The 14,324-nt window shown below is 41.1% G+C and overlaps 1 protein-coding gene across 1 annotated transcript; it reads left to right on the forward strand.

Moving 5' to 3' along the window:
- Positions 1 to 6,246: 6,246 nt before the first annotated feature.
- PCK1 (phosphoenolpyruvate carboxykinase 1) lies at positions 6,247 to 13,916 on the forward strand. The gene is made up of 10 exons (XM_051803433.1): positions 6,247 to 6,414; positions 6,595 to 6,869; positions 8,238 to 8,419; positions 9,039 to 9,242; positions 9,567 to 9,754; positions 10,693 to 10,855; positions 10,982 to 11,206; positions 11,303 to 11,434; positions 12,137 to 12,232; positions 12,834 to 13,916. The coding sequence occupies exons 2-10, from the start codon at positions 6,646 to 6,648 to the stop codon at positions 13,286 to 13,288; spliced, it is 1,869 nt and encodes a 622-aa protein (XP_051659393.1). The 5' UTR covers positions 6,247 to 6,414; positions 6,595 to 6,645; the 3' UTR covers positions 13,289 to 13,916.
- Positions 13,917 to 14,324: the final 408 nt, after the last annotated feature.

The following is a 14,324-nucleotide window of genomic DNA, read 5'->3' on the forward strand; positions in this document are numbered from 1 at the left end:
CATATGCTTATGTATCATTCTGAGTCAGTAAATTTGGAGACAGTTACAGCTGGTCAGTCAACAGACACACGTACAGCAGTCAGAATTCTGTCTTCTTAAAAGCATAAGAAAAAAGTGTGATCTCCAGGGTCCAGCTGAACCCTTGATTTCTTTGCTGAATGTTGTTTGTAGCAATACTCATAATTGTGGCACTTGTCTCATAGGACCCATTTACAGTGACCAAGTAAAAGTGCTTTCGAAAAAAATCACATTGTCCACCAGTGTTGCCTTATTCCTATTAGAACAGGAATACACTGTGCATAAGTGTACAGTGTGTAGGAATGCACCTGACCTGTTAACACTTACATAAGAGTTTTCCAGTAAACACAGGCTCTGATGCAGGGATTATTAGTTTTTTTGCAATGTTGATTTTCCTCCAGCTGCCAGGTTCAAGAACCAAAAGGTATGTAGGTCTTGACATAGGCACATTTGCCCTCTGACCTTTTGATGTAGTTTGGCTTTCATTTCTGCACAATCAGCTTTCCTATCCTGTTTGGCTTCCAGTGTTATATGATGCTTGAAATATTAATCAAAGATATTTTCTTGGGGAATAAGGTATAGAAAAATGTCACTTGAAACAGAAAACACAGTTCAGCCTGAGTTGCTGCTTTTGTGTTCCTGTTAAAGGAGAAAACAGGTTACAGTATATGTCTTTAATTTCAAATAAGAACATACTATTTGTATTACAGTAACCTAGAGAGGACCCAGCAGGGACTATCTGTGGCACAGACATAAAAATAAGAAGAGATAATGATCATGTCTAATTAGGTTTTAAACTCCTCTAACCAGGAACTACCAACCAAACTAGGAGAATGCATAAGAACAGGGAGAAATCAGCATTATCACCTCCCAGCCCCCTTCCATAGAGATGATAAAGGCTTAGGGATGTAAAGTTATATGTCTAAAGTCAAACAGGAAATCCATGGCAGAGGAAGAAACAGAACCTAAACCTTAGAGTCTGCACCAACGCTTACTGGTTAAAGCCATCCTTCTTTAAGGAAGTCAGTTCATGAAGGACATATAGAACTGTGACCAGAGGGACAATCTGCATGTAACAAGGGACAAAAACATTGAGAGAGAACAAAGGAAAATGGAAGCATTTAAAGAAAGGAGAAAAAGCACATTGCACAGGTAGAGTTGGGTAGCCTTGAAATGACAACTGCCAACAGAGTCCTTCTAGCAAGCAAAGGATCACAGAGAATAATGAACAGCATACAGGAGGAAGGAGCAAGAGGTTGTCTTATCTTAGAAAAAAATAAACAAACTTAGATTATAAAAGGTGCTCCTTAGGCCTGAGGAGGTGAAGTCTCTGTAAGGGCAGAGTTAGCAGAACCCTAGTTATCCACAGGAAGACAGAAGCTCTTGAAGAAGAGGTGCTTGAACCTGGGTGCAAGGATTTGTTGGTTTCCCCTTCCCCAGGTAGGAAGCAGGGAGCCCCTGACAGCTGCAAACACACAACTCTGTGGTAAACAGATTTCACCCCAGCAAGGGTCACCGTTTTTATTTGCAAACTGAACCTCGGAGCCATCTGGGCTTTGTGTGACTGAGCAGAGCAGATGCTGCACAGGTGAAGGGAAACACAAACCTTATGCTGACTGTTTTCCACGGTGTTCAGCATGGTTTGTCCCTTTCTCTCCTAGCTGTGGTTCTGCTGTTCATCCAGCCAAAAAATTGCAGGAACTGTGCAAAAATCATAATTATGTTCCGGCTACTGTAAAGTCAGTCAAAGTCTTGGTAGGCCCAAATTCTCTGTGTGACTGTTAGACCTTCTGCAGTAGATGAGAAGAGCTCCCAGGCTGACAGGATTATACATAGCTGGCCACTGGTCAGGTGCCAGTGGCTACAGAGCTCATTATTCACATATTCACACTGATAGGGGTTTTATGAAAGAAAGGACAGTATTCCTTACTGGCAATGTTTGGAAGTGTCAAGGTACCTCTCTAGCCAAGACTCCAGTTTTTTTTCTTACAGGAGAAAATGGAAAAGAGACCCCACCTCCACTGGTGACTATAACAGTGTCTCAGAGTCTGTAAAAGTGAGCTTAAAAATAAAGTGATAATAATAACAACAACAACAACAACAACTATTTTATCTGCCAAAAAAGAAGAATAACAAGCAAGAAACCAGTGTGCCCACGGTATAATGTCAACATTGTCATGTACTGTGGCACTACCAGGACTTTCTCTAAAATACAGCTCAGGATTGAGCACTTGAGCTGATACTAAACTAAGCATCAAAGGTTGGTGACTTTCTTCAGAGACCTTAAACATGCACCAATGCATGTTCCTGGCTGCCAAAATTTACTTCCATTTGTTTGAGAAATATTAGCATGACTGTGGTCAAGCTGAAAATGCTGGACAGGCAGCAGTCTAATCAGGATAAATCTGGGTATTCTTTTCTGGTTTTCCATTCCTCTGCTATCAGAACAAGGCACTTAACTTTGAACACAGGCAAAAAAGCTACATCACCTTATGTAGTGAGCCACAAACATTATTATATCTTACAGTGTGCCCCAGACAAATACTGTATCATTGGGTGTTGGAAAGGAGGAGGTAAGAAGGAAAGTGCTGTGCTCCTGGTTTGCTGCTGCCTGTTGTGCCTGCCCCCAAGGCTCAGGCTCAGGGTTCACACAGCACACGAGGAGAGGAGTGTGCAGCACGTGTGGCCAGAGCCCCCAGACCTCCTGCAGATGGGGCAGTGCCAAAGAACTGCCTGTAAGGAAAGGGGCTGTGAGGCAGAAATATCACACAGGGCTGCGCGGGGCCTGGGATAAACCCTTGGCTCGGTCACAGGCTCTTTTGCAAGTGCAGGCAATTTGCACCGTTCACATTTTCATCTGGAAGCTGAGAGAACAGTCCCTGCCCTGGTCTCTGTGAGCTGTTTGCTTGCAAGGGCTGCCCTTGGATCTGGGCTCTGTGGCACCCAGTCCAGCAGCAATTGCAGTGTGCTCATGGCAGGAAATAACAATCCAGAGGCAACGCTCTGCCCTTGGTAGAGCAGCTCAGAGAATCTTTAAAAAAAAGCTACAGTTTTATAACAAAATACCTGAGTGACAAACTCTTTGGAGGTGATAGTATGTAGGATAATTAGCAATGGGAAGGGAGTAGAATTTCTGAGTATTATTATATGCCATTAACAACTTTCAGAGCTCATTGAGAGTGCTTTGTTGCACCGTGGTTTGTAGTGATGAGTTAAGCTTTCTAATGATGCTTTTTCTGAGCATCTAAGAACTTTTACATTTATTGCATTGACTTCCAGTAAGTCTATAAATCTAAGTGCTCAAAACCTCTATTTTGAACAGCCTGAATAGTGTCCATCAAAGCAAACATCCTAAAAACCCTCCTTTCAAGGCACTTGTTGAACACTATCATCTTGAAATGTCAGATTCACATGCATTTAAATGATTTGACAGCTTCCAAGAAGGCACCTGATGAGCATCACATTCAAGTGTCAAGAAGCACAGAGAAAAAGTGCCAAAAAAAGTTAAATCTGAAGAAATTGTATCAGCTATTAGATGAGCATTATAATGCAGTTACTACTAAAAAAGATTTCTCATTTAAATGGAAAATAAACTTTACATTCTAGACATTGTTTTTAAAGGCCTTACATTGCCCCAGACCACCTCCCATGTTTTTTACTAGTGAGATCTTCCAGAAACTGAATCCAGGCAGCAGACACACTGGTACTGGGTGAACACCTCAAGGCCACTGTAACTGAGCCATTGGAGGTGCTACTTCTAGGTTTGGGTTTTTTTGTGGGAGACACTGTGTGTTATGAAAATTCACTATCTCCTGTTAAAACCTTTAATGCCTTCTGTTGGCTGTCTAAAAGCTGAATCTCTAAATGAGAAGACTCTTGAAAAAAAATCTTGGCCCTGATTTGCATATGCTCCAGTTATTTCATTGCACCAAATACTGTGTGTGTTTTATATAGGGGCTGAGGCTTACTGTGTGTTTGTGATGTGCTTTGAGATCCTCTGATGGGAGGTGTTACCTAAATACAAGCAATTTGATGCTGAAGTGTCTAGAATTCCCAGTGGACATCTGCACTCGAGCCCTGCTCCCATCACAAATGAAAAACATTTGGAATCCTTAATGTGATTTTTAATGGACATATGTTCATAACACGGTGCCACCAATTTGGCATATTTAGTGTCTCCTCAAGAGAAGCCCACAGTTTGTATAGCAAGATTGTGGGAGGTTAGGATTGCAGTGTGAGAAAATTTGCACAACACCTGCCTGACTGTAATTTAATTGGCAGAAATTAATGCTCTGGGTTTGGGGATTTTTTCCTGCTCTCAGAACCAGAGACGCTAGGACTGATCCTGCTATATTGCACTGTTGTATTTAAGCTTTTATTCTGACTTGACTTGTGCTGCAATATGATCATTTTCTGATCCACTGTCTTCCTGACCACTGAGCATCGCTGGCTTACTCTCAGTTGTTATTTCTATGTACACTGACTTACCTGGCCAGCAGGAAGCACTCAGTAATTGTGTACTTCACTGAAAAAGGGCTCTGCTTAGTACTACTGAAGATTATACCCCATTTTATTTTTAATTAAGTACTTAACGATATGTTTTAAAAGGAAAATATTTGGCTGAAATATTTCTGATCAGCAACACATATATGGACTCTGAAGACAAACACCAGCACTGTTATTATTAAATTCTTTTTGGGTTTTACCTCTGCTTAGAGCAGAGCCCTATCTGGAAAAGTCTTTAGCACCTCTTATCTCACCGGATTTTTGTTTTCCTTTTGGAATGTTTGGCCTTGCAGTGCATCAAGGACAGCCCCTCTTACCTCACTGTTTTCTTCCCTTGTTTACAAAACATAATGAAAGGCTTTGCAAGAGAGATAGATGATGCAGTTCCAGGAGGGGCGTTCCTGCAGGGGGAGGTTCAGCTCGGCAGTATTTTAGGTTTGCAGGGCAGGAGGCTGAGCTACAGTCGTGATCCCAGCCTGGCATTTCAGGGCTGGCAAGTCACTGCTGGCTGCCTCAGCGAGAGCCTTGCTGGAAACATCTCACTGACTCACAGCCCTGAGCAGCATTGTGAACACCCTGTATGTAGGATACTCACATCAGTTTTGTTGCTTTAAAGAACTCCCAGAAACCTAACTGGGGTTCCCAGATTTCCTGTTCTGCGAACCACTGCTGACAATATTTTGCTTTCATGGTGAAAGACCCATCAATATAAAAAAAAATGACAGGAAGATCAGCCTTTCTTTGTGGGCACGATGGTCTAAAATGGGATAGGGGAAGCTGAAGACAGGCAGGCAGAAAGAGAGGTAAGAGCTCAGAGTGTCTCAGGCCACACTAACCCTAAGAATTATAAGAGTAGTAGTGGCTGTTGGTATCCTATACTGCCAGAACTGATGCAGATGTGGACTCATGTCTGTGTATGTACACGTGCATACAGTGCATTGCACACATAGAACACAGTGTGCAGCCCCGTTTCTGAGCAGTTTTATGCCTTTTCTTCGAGTACTAATTCAAGGATGGGTTAATATTTTATGACCTCGCCCCCACAGAACTCCCAGTAAAATAAAACATAATATTTGAAAGAGGAGGTTAATTATTGAGGCAGTCACTGCAATAGGAAATAGTTGTTTAGTTTGCAAGAGCCTAAAGCAAGGCATAAGCAAAAACTTCCTCTCTCACACTGAAGGAAACCCAACATTTAGATTTATATTGGGATTTTTTTTTTAGAATTTCATGGACAAAAACAAGACCTCTGGGCCTTGTGTATGTAGTGGCTATTCAGGCCTGTCAGTGTACACTGTTGAACTTTATACATGGATCAGGCAATGTTGCCAAGGTGAGTAAACACTCCTTGGATGAGCCTCCACTTCACAGCCAACTAGTGAGCATCTGCCTGCAAAATGTGCCAACTGCACTTTGCCTCCGTGCGTGACCTTTGTGTTCCTGGTTCCAGAAACTCTTTGTACCCAACCTTTCCCACACGCCGAGCAGTTATAACGTTTTTGATTTGAAAGTCCAACTGGGTCAAAGTTTGGTTAAACTGCTAAATTTTGTAACTGCTTCAAAACAGCAAACCCAGGGGCTAAGAACCTCCGCTTCCAGCATTCATTAATCAGGTCTGTTAAATGATTACCTCGTCAGGGCTGCTTTGTTGACAACTCTGCATGATGACAATGTCAGTGGCACTGTCCCAAGACACATCCAGTGGTGATGTAAAGGACAAGCCTCCCTCACCTCAACTAGTGGGATGGACACTACCACAAATAATATTTAAGGAAGGAGGATGCGCCTTTGGAAAGCAGCGGTTGCAAGAGCCCTCCAAGGCAAGCAACACGGCTCAACTGAAAGGGACAGCAAATCCTCTCTGACATCCAACTGCACCCTGCACAGACAGTAAGTAGAATGGTCTCTATTTTTTGCACCTTGAAATTCCCAATTAGTCAGATTCCCTACCTTGATTTTAAAGCACAATCAAGTCCATTACAAATTCTACCTTTGTGTTAAACCTGGTTTTGAAGGTTTTGTGACATTGGTTAGAGCATGTGCTAACACACCCAATATATTTGATTTTAGATTGTGATCAGTATTTCAAAGGTGTCAACAAGATCCACTACAGCTTCAATAATGCCCCCACAGCTGAAAGCTGAGATGAACGTCATGCCCAAGGTTGTCCAGGGGGATTTGGAGAGCCTGTCTCCAGAAGCAAGGGATTTCATTGAAACTAATGCCAAGCTGTGCCAGCCTGAGAACATCCATATCTGCGATGGCTCAGAGGAAGAAAACAAAAAAATTCTGGACATCATGGTAGAACAAGGCATGATCAAGAAGCTGAGCAAGTATGAGAACTGGTAAGTAGCCTAAACTAAGTATCATCTCAGAATTGTAAAATGCATTTCCCATCCTGTTTACTTTAAAAATTCCTTATAACTCTTCAGTATTTGCCTTCCATGAACATTTTGGCACTGCAGCTTACATTGGTGAAATAATCAGGAAAAGCAAATTTTTTCCTCCAAAAAATTAACATAAAGCATATTATTCAGTTGGACTATCAACTGTACATTGTCTCTATTGATTAGTTACATCAGGGAACTGAAATAATGTCATGAGAATTATGTAACTAATCATTAGCAATGGCTAAATATTATTTAGCAAATCTTCTTCTGAAGAATTCTACTATTTCAGTCAATTAGTTTATTCATCACATACTTTTTTGCGGCATTCAAATAGGTCTGTGGGTGTTCAAATATTATTCAGTACAGGCATTATTCATATCATGCCGATGAGCTTTGACTCTAATGTATTCAGCAAATACTTTTTTCAAATATTTCATCATTTCTCCCAACTAACTGAACATGAAAGGAGAATATTAACAACAAGTACGTACTCAGGAATTACATGCCGATCAAGAGATCTTCTTGGAAGAAATCTGCAAAGACTTTTTAATAACTAAGTGCAGGAATTTGGCAATCTGTTTGCAGACTATTTGGGAGAGAAAAGGGCAAGATTCACCAGATAAATTATTCATTGTTAATTATATGCTTAGCTGTAGTGATGATGGTTATGACAGCCCAACTAGAACATTTTTATGCTCGTGGAAAATTTTGATGCACAAAGGTGAAAATGTAAGACAATCCTCTCTATTGTAAATAGATGGCAAATATTCTTTAGAGGGGAAAAAGAATCTCCTTTAATAAACTCCTTCACTTTTAATCATCAGGCTTATACTCAGTATTTCCTTTGTGATGCCTCTAACTTAAAGGACTGCGCCAACCCACTAAGCAGGATTCTGATCCCACTGGCACTTACACCAACACTTAAAGTACTTTGCTTGGCATCCACTGAGGCTGAGGCATCATATTGTGGTCCCCATACAAAATAACTTCACACTGATGAGAATGAGAATTAAATGAGATTAACTTTTCCCTGAAAGTTAGCAACAGAGAGTAAGGCTGAGATGAGAGGCAAAGGAGGATTAACATGTAACCAGAATTTCCTAGGCCATATAATTTGTTATTCCTACCAGAAAGTCTTAAAACAATATGTATGAGAGGATGCATCTGACTGATTTTTGAGATTGGCTGTTATACTGGCTCTGTTACTTTCGGCTTAGCCTTACAAAGCATTGTACCCTTTTGTCCTAAACTGGTCCCATGGAAGGGTAAAAAGTGTTACATCAACAATTAAAGTCTAATTTTCTGGGTTTTGGTGAATTGCAGCTGGTTGGCTCTCACTGATCCAAGAGATGTGGCAAGAATTGAGAGCAAAACTGTCATCATCACTCAGGAACAGAGAGATACCACTCCGATGCCTAAAACTGGAACCAGCCAGCTGGGTCGCTGGATGTCTGAGGAAGATTTTGAGAAAGCCTTCAACACCAGGTTCCCAGGCTGCATGCAAGGTGGGTAAGAAAAAGATGAATAACACTGAATTTCTAGGATTGCAGAGACACTTACAACTATTACTAGTTACTGTAATCTTTAAAGAATGATTTTAGTTGAATATTTAGATTTAGATTTATACCCCCCATAATCACCTTGTTGGTTTCATGCACATCTTTATCATCGACCCAAATGCCTGGGCAAGGATAGTCCTCTGTCTCTTTCCAGTATTCTTTTCTTCTAAAGAGGGGCAAAGTAAGGTATGAAAATTTGGCTGACTTTATTCAAGAAGTCACACAGCAATTAAGCAGCAGATAGGAAGTGAGATGAGAATGAGGGACCCCCCATCCCCAGCAATAATTTCAGGTTCAGCAATTTACACCAGCAGAGAACTTGGCCTCCACCCACCTTTACTCCTGGCTAGACAATCTGCCTGAACTGCTGCTTTCAGCATTTAAGATAAAAAGTCTTGCTACACAATTAGACAAACAGAAAGCTACAGCCTTGAAACATCATCAGAAGTACTCACAAGACAAACACCTTTTAAAGGAGTGAGAGACAACCTCCATGTTAATAAAGATTATTACAAAAGTTCCTTGTTTTGCTCTTTGCCACATCTTGCTACTCCTCATTTTCCAGGACGTACAATGTATGTCATCCCCTTCAGCATGGGGCCTATTGGATCTCCTCTGTCCAAGATTGGGATCGAGCTGACAGATTCACCCTATGTGGTGGCCAGCATGAGGATCATGACACGGATGGGAACAGATGTTTTGAAAGCCCTGGGCAATGGGGAGTTCGTGAAATGCCTTCACTCAGTTGGATGTCCTCTACCACTGAAAGGTAAGAGCCATTAAAAACTGCCAGCCCTGGAAATTCCCAAGGTGTGTTTTAGAGCTGACTGCATGTCCTCGGCACACAGGAGACCCTCACCATCAAACAATATCAGGCTGATTTGTGCAGCATTCCTAGGTTCAAAACTCAATTAAAGGAATCAAAGCTCACTGAGAGTTTCATGGAAAGGAGATTATTACCCATGGTAGTTACCAGGGATTTCCTTTGAAGCATCTGGTACGGGTTGCTGTCAGAGGCCCGATGCTGATGAAACAACAGTATGATCAGGCATGGAAATTGCTGCATTCATGAGTACAACATTCTGTTCTGCAGAACCATTAATCAACAACTGGCCCTGCAACCCGGAGTTAACGCTGATTGCTCATCTCCCGGATCGCAGGGAGATCATTTCGTTTGGCAGCGGCTACGGAGGAAACTCCTTACTGGGGAAGAAATGCTTTGCTCTCCGGATCGCCAGCAGACTCGCCAAAGAGGAGGGCTGGCTCGCTGAGCACATGCTGGTAAGAGCCACTAAATCATGTATGTTTGAACAGCCCTTAAGCCCTAAATTAGCTCCACACAAATACATCACATCTCGCTGTGAAATTAGTCTCATCTGGATAGTCCTGTAACGTTGGATGTGAGTCTATCGCATGCCAGGCTTATGAGGAATAGAAAACTGCATGCCAGGCCAAGTACTAGACATTTTAAAACAGTACCTGTAATATAAACCAAGAAAGATTTGGAACTTCTGACAGTGGCTACTTTTGGGTAGACCCATGTACTTGAGCAGAACCTAAACATTATCACTTGGCATCCACAAATCTAATAGCAAAAGATTTATGCAAGTTTTCAAAATTGTCTTTCATTTTGTAAATGGTCTATGTGCTCAAAACCCTGCAAATATCAGATTTTCTTAATGAGTTCTGCCATATACCCTTCCTGCCTTTACTTTCTGCTGTCGTTTAAACATTCTACTACTGTAAAATGCCACAGAAAAAAAAGAATTTCCAAATCCATAAAAGAACAATCTCAGAAAAAATATCTGTGGACTCTGAGAAGAGCAGAAGTATCCATGCACAAAGTGCACACTTCACTCCACTTGGGCAGCCAAAAGAATATTGCCTGTTTTTCATCTGTCTCTGCAGAGAAACACAGCTATTTGTGGTCTGTGTATCTTTAATCAGCAAAATAAAGATAAATGTTTGAGGTATATATGTGCCTAACATTTTTTAAAAAGTATAAGAACTCCTTACAGATACTCTAACAGCAAGAAGACTCTTTGATTTAAAAAAACCAGCTTGAGTTATTTATCAACTATATTATGTGGTGCTTCTTCTGCAGGAACAAATTTGTGTAATTAAATATTTTATCATTACCACTTGCTGGGAGACAACTTTCAAAATGAAAAGTGCAAGAAAAAAGACCGTGTTTAACAGTTGCATTAATTTTTCAATAGATCCTGGGAATTACCAATCCAGAAGGTAAAAAGAAGTATTTTGCTGCAGCATTCCCTAGTGCCTGCGGAAAAACTAACTTGGCCATGATGAACCCAAGCCTGCCGGGGTGGAAAATCGAGTGTGTGGGTGATGATATTGCCTGGATGAAATTTGATGAGCAAGGTATGGAAATTTGGAATGTTTTACAGCCCAGTACAGGTTGCTTTTAGGTGCAGTAAGACATGCTACAAAACTCCGGATAAGATTAAATCAGTATGATTTACTTATATTTTGTCATTTAACTTCCAGGCAACTTGAGGGCAATCAATCCAGAAAATGGCTTTTTTGGTGTTGCCCCTGGAACCTCAGTCAAAACGAACCCCAATGCTATCAAAACCATATTCAAGAACACCATCTTTACCAATGTAGCAGAAACCAGTGATGGAGGTGTCTACTGGGAAGGCATTGATGAGCCATTGCCACCTGGAGTAACAGTGACTTCGTGGAAGAACAAGGATTGGACTCCAGATAATGGTAACCTGGCCCTCGTCACAGTCTCTCTTGGCTTTCTCTGCTGAATTCAAGTGAATTCTGCCATTATGACCTTTGTATTTATTGTATTCTGTGCAGGGGAACCTTGTGCTCATCCCAACTCGAGGTTCTGCTCTCCAGCCAAGCAGTGCCCCATCATGGACCCTGCATGGGAATCACCTGAAGGTGTGCCCATCGAAGGCATCATCTTTGGGGGCCGCAGACCTGCTGGTAAGAGATGCAGCAGCCACATTTCAAAGCTGAAGTGCTGACCACAGAAGGGCTGAGATGCAACTGGACATAGACATAGCTTTTGTCCAACTTCCCCATGTTAGCCTTTGGCACATATGCTTCCAGCCACTGATATTTCAGTGTCTGAGTTGTTTGTTGTTAACACAAAGTAGGTAATAATAATAAAGAGCTGGAGAGAGGTCAGGACCCACAACCTGGGTAATAGACACACATAGCAAATTGCTATACTGGTCCCAGTTTGCTTATGGTTTAACTAGTTCAGATAGGAGATGGTTAGAGAAATGAACCAGTTTTAGATGGTTTACAGAAAAGGAAGTAAAATAACTTGTTCTGTTAAAGATCACCTGAAGTTGGAAAAGAAATAGAAGTAATGCTAAGTCTGTCTAATATCATGACCACAGGACCAGATTCTATTTCCACTAAAATCTGCTGGAGGTTCTGATGTCCCAGATATTGCACACTGAGCAACTAAACACCGATGTGTTCAGTAATCAGTAGCCAGTTTTGAAAACATTGATATAAACTTTGCTGTAGGAGAGCAGGAAATGAACTGATTAAAAAAACAGGAAAAAATAGAATACATTATCCAATAATGTGCATTCAGCAGTATCCCAGATAGCAAAACCTGTTATAAAAATGTTTCTGGACCTCTAATTACTGAAGTGATTTTGCTCTTTACAGGTGTGCCTCTTGTATATGAGGCCTTTAACTGGAAGCATGGAGTATTTGTAGGAGCATCTATGAGATCTGAAGCAACAGCAGCTGCTGAGCACAAAGGTAAATCAAAATTTAATCTGCCTACCTGTATTAAAAGCAGTGCCCTCTGGAGTGCCTGCTCTGTCCTACCCCCCTTGCTCTTTCACATTTCAGTCTTGGCAACTAATTTTGCAGCCTGTGCATTTTCACAATAGAAAATATTTGTGCTGGAATTAAAAGCCAAATTCTCTGTAAAAGTGAAATTAAGCAAAATAATCCTTTAGGTGGCAAGCATACAGAACAGGATACAGGCACAGGGTTGCCAGAAGCCTTGATAGAGAGTTCTTGTTACAGTCTGGGATAAATAAACTTAAATTTTCTCTTCTGCTAGAGCTCAACATAAATACACGAATGATGAAAGCCAGCTCTTGAGGATCTTCATTTAAGCTGCTTGACCTGAGATTTGAGAAATTTAATTTCCACTGATTACAAAAATTAATTTAATTTGTACCCTTTTTTGTACATCAAGGATAATGCCTGTATTGTTTCTTAAAGCTCTCTGGTTCAGTGCAGGAGGGTGGTGAAAGGACTGTGGGTATTAAACCCTGGGATGATCTGACTCTGTGCTTTAGAAGGAATGTGCTATTTATTCCCTTATGTTCTCCCTTTGTGTTTTGAACAGGCAAAATCATTATGCACGATCCATTTGCCATGAGGCCTTTCTTTGGCTACAACTTTGGCAAGTACTTGGCCCACTGGCTGAGCATGGCACAGCGTCCAGCTGCAAAACTACCAAGGATCTTTCATGTCAACTGGTTCCGGAAAGACAGCCAAGGGAAATTCCTGTGGCCTGGCTTCGGAGAGAATTCCCGTGTGCTGGAGTGGATGTTCAACAGAATTGAAGGGAAGGCCTCTGCCAAACCAACTGCCATAGGTTACATCCCTACTGACAGTGCTTTGAACTTGAAGGGTTTGAAAGATGTCAACTTGACCGAACTGTTTGGTATCTCAAAAGAGTTCTGGGAAAAGGAGGTAGAAGAAATCAAACAATACTTTGAAGTGCAAGTTAATGCTGACCTTCCCTATGAAATAGAAAGGGAATTGCTTGCCTTAGAGATGAGGATAAAACAGCTGTAAGCTGATCAAAACTGCAATTATTTATCAATTCGCACGTACTAAGACAGCGCAAACACATTTTACCAAATCACCAAGAAGCATAACAGCACACTGATGGGCAGGGGGTTATAATGAAAGTAGGTCATAGCTTAGTTAGAATATAGGTACAGACATTCTAGAAGTAACTCCAGACCTAATGATTTATAACTGCATCGGTTGTTGTGAATAGGTGAGCAGCTGTGGGAATGGATGTGCACAGGGTCTTCAAACCCCTGATCTGTCACTTACCTGCACATAGAGCCATGATGTGTGTAAATTATTCGCCTGGTTCTGCAGATACAATCCAAACCCATGCAGCCTTCAAGCTGTAGCACATTGTTTCCATCATAGAATCCTCAGGAGTCACAGACTCTCCAGGAAAGAAAGAAAAAATTAGATGCTGTATATATGTATTGCCTGAACATATTTCATGGCTTAAATATTTTTTAGAAAAATGAAGTTGTAACTTCTATCAGAGTGAAAGATGACTTTATATTACTAATGCATATTTAAGATATTGCTATTATATATTACTCATGTTCCTGTGATTTCCAGATGTTTTGAATGGCTTGTTCTTAAACTATAAAATAAATGTTTATACAAAATATGATCTCATTTCCAGTATTCTTGCTCTTTATAAACTACATGCATATAAATTGAACCTCCTGTAAATACCTCAGCACAGGGAGAAGTTCACATGTGGAAGTTAGATGTTGACTAGAGTTGATCTGCTACTCCTAAGCCAACTAGTTTAAGCCCCATGCTGTCTTTGCAACTTTAATTTAAGCCAAAGGAATGATCCAGAAATTATGATACCAGCTGTGAGCAGTCATCCAGCTGGTGACGTACTCTCCATAACTGGGCATTGTTAGTTAGTTCAGGCATTTATAAAATAAACCACCCTCTAGGAAAGCCCCATAATAGGACCTTGCTCATTTGTTAAAGTCATGGGATTTGTCTCTGTTCCACAGCACCTTGGCTTTTGCAAGAGTAACTAGTGCAGCTGTTGAAGTAAAGA

Source organism: Manacus candei, unplaced genomic scaffold, assembly GCF_025592945.1.
Source record: "Manacus candei isolate 608988 ecotype Guabito, Panama unplaced genomic scaffold, ASM2559294v1 h1tg000057l, whole genome shotgun sequence".
Classification (NCBI taxonomy): domain Eukaryota; kingdom Metazoa; phylum Chordata; class Aves; order Passeriformes; family Pipridae; genus Manacus; species Manacus candei.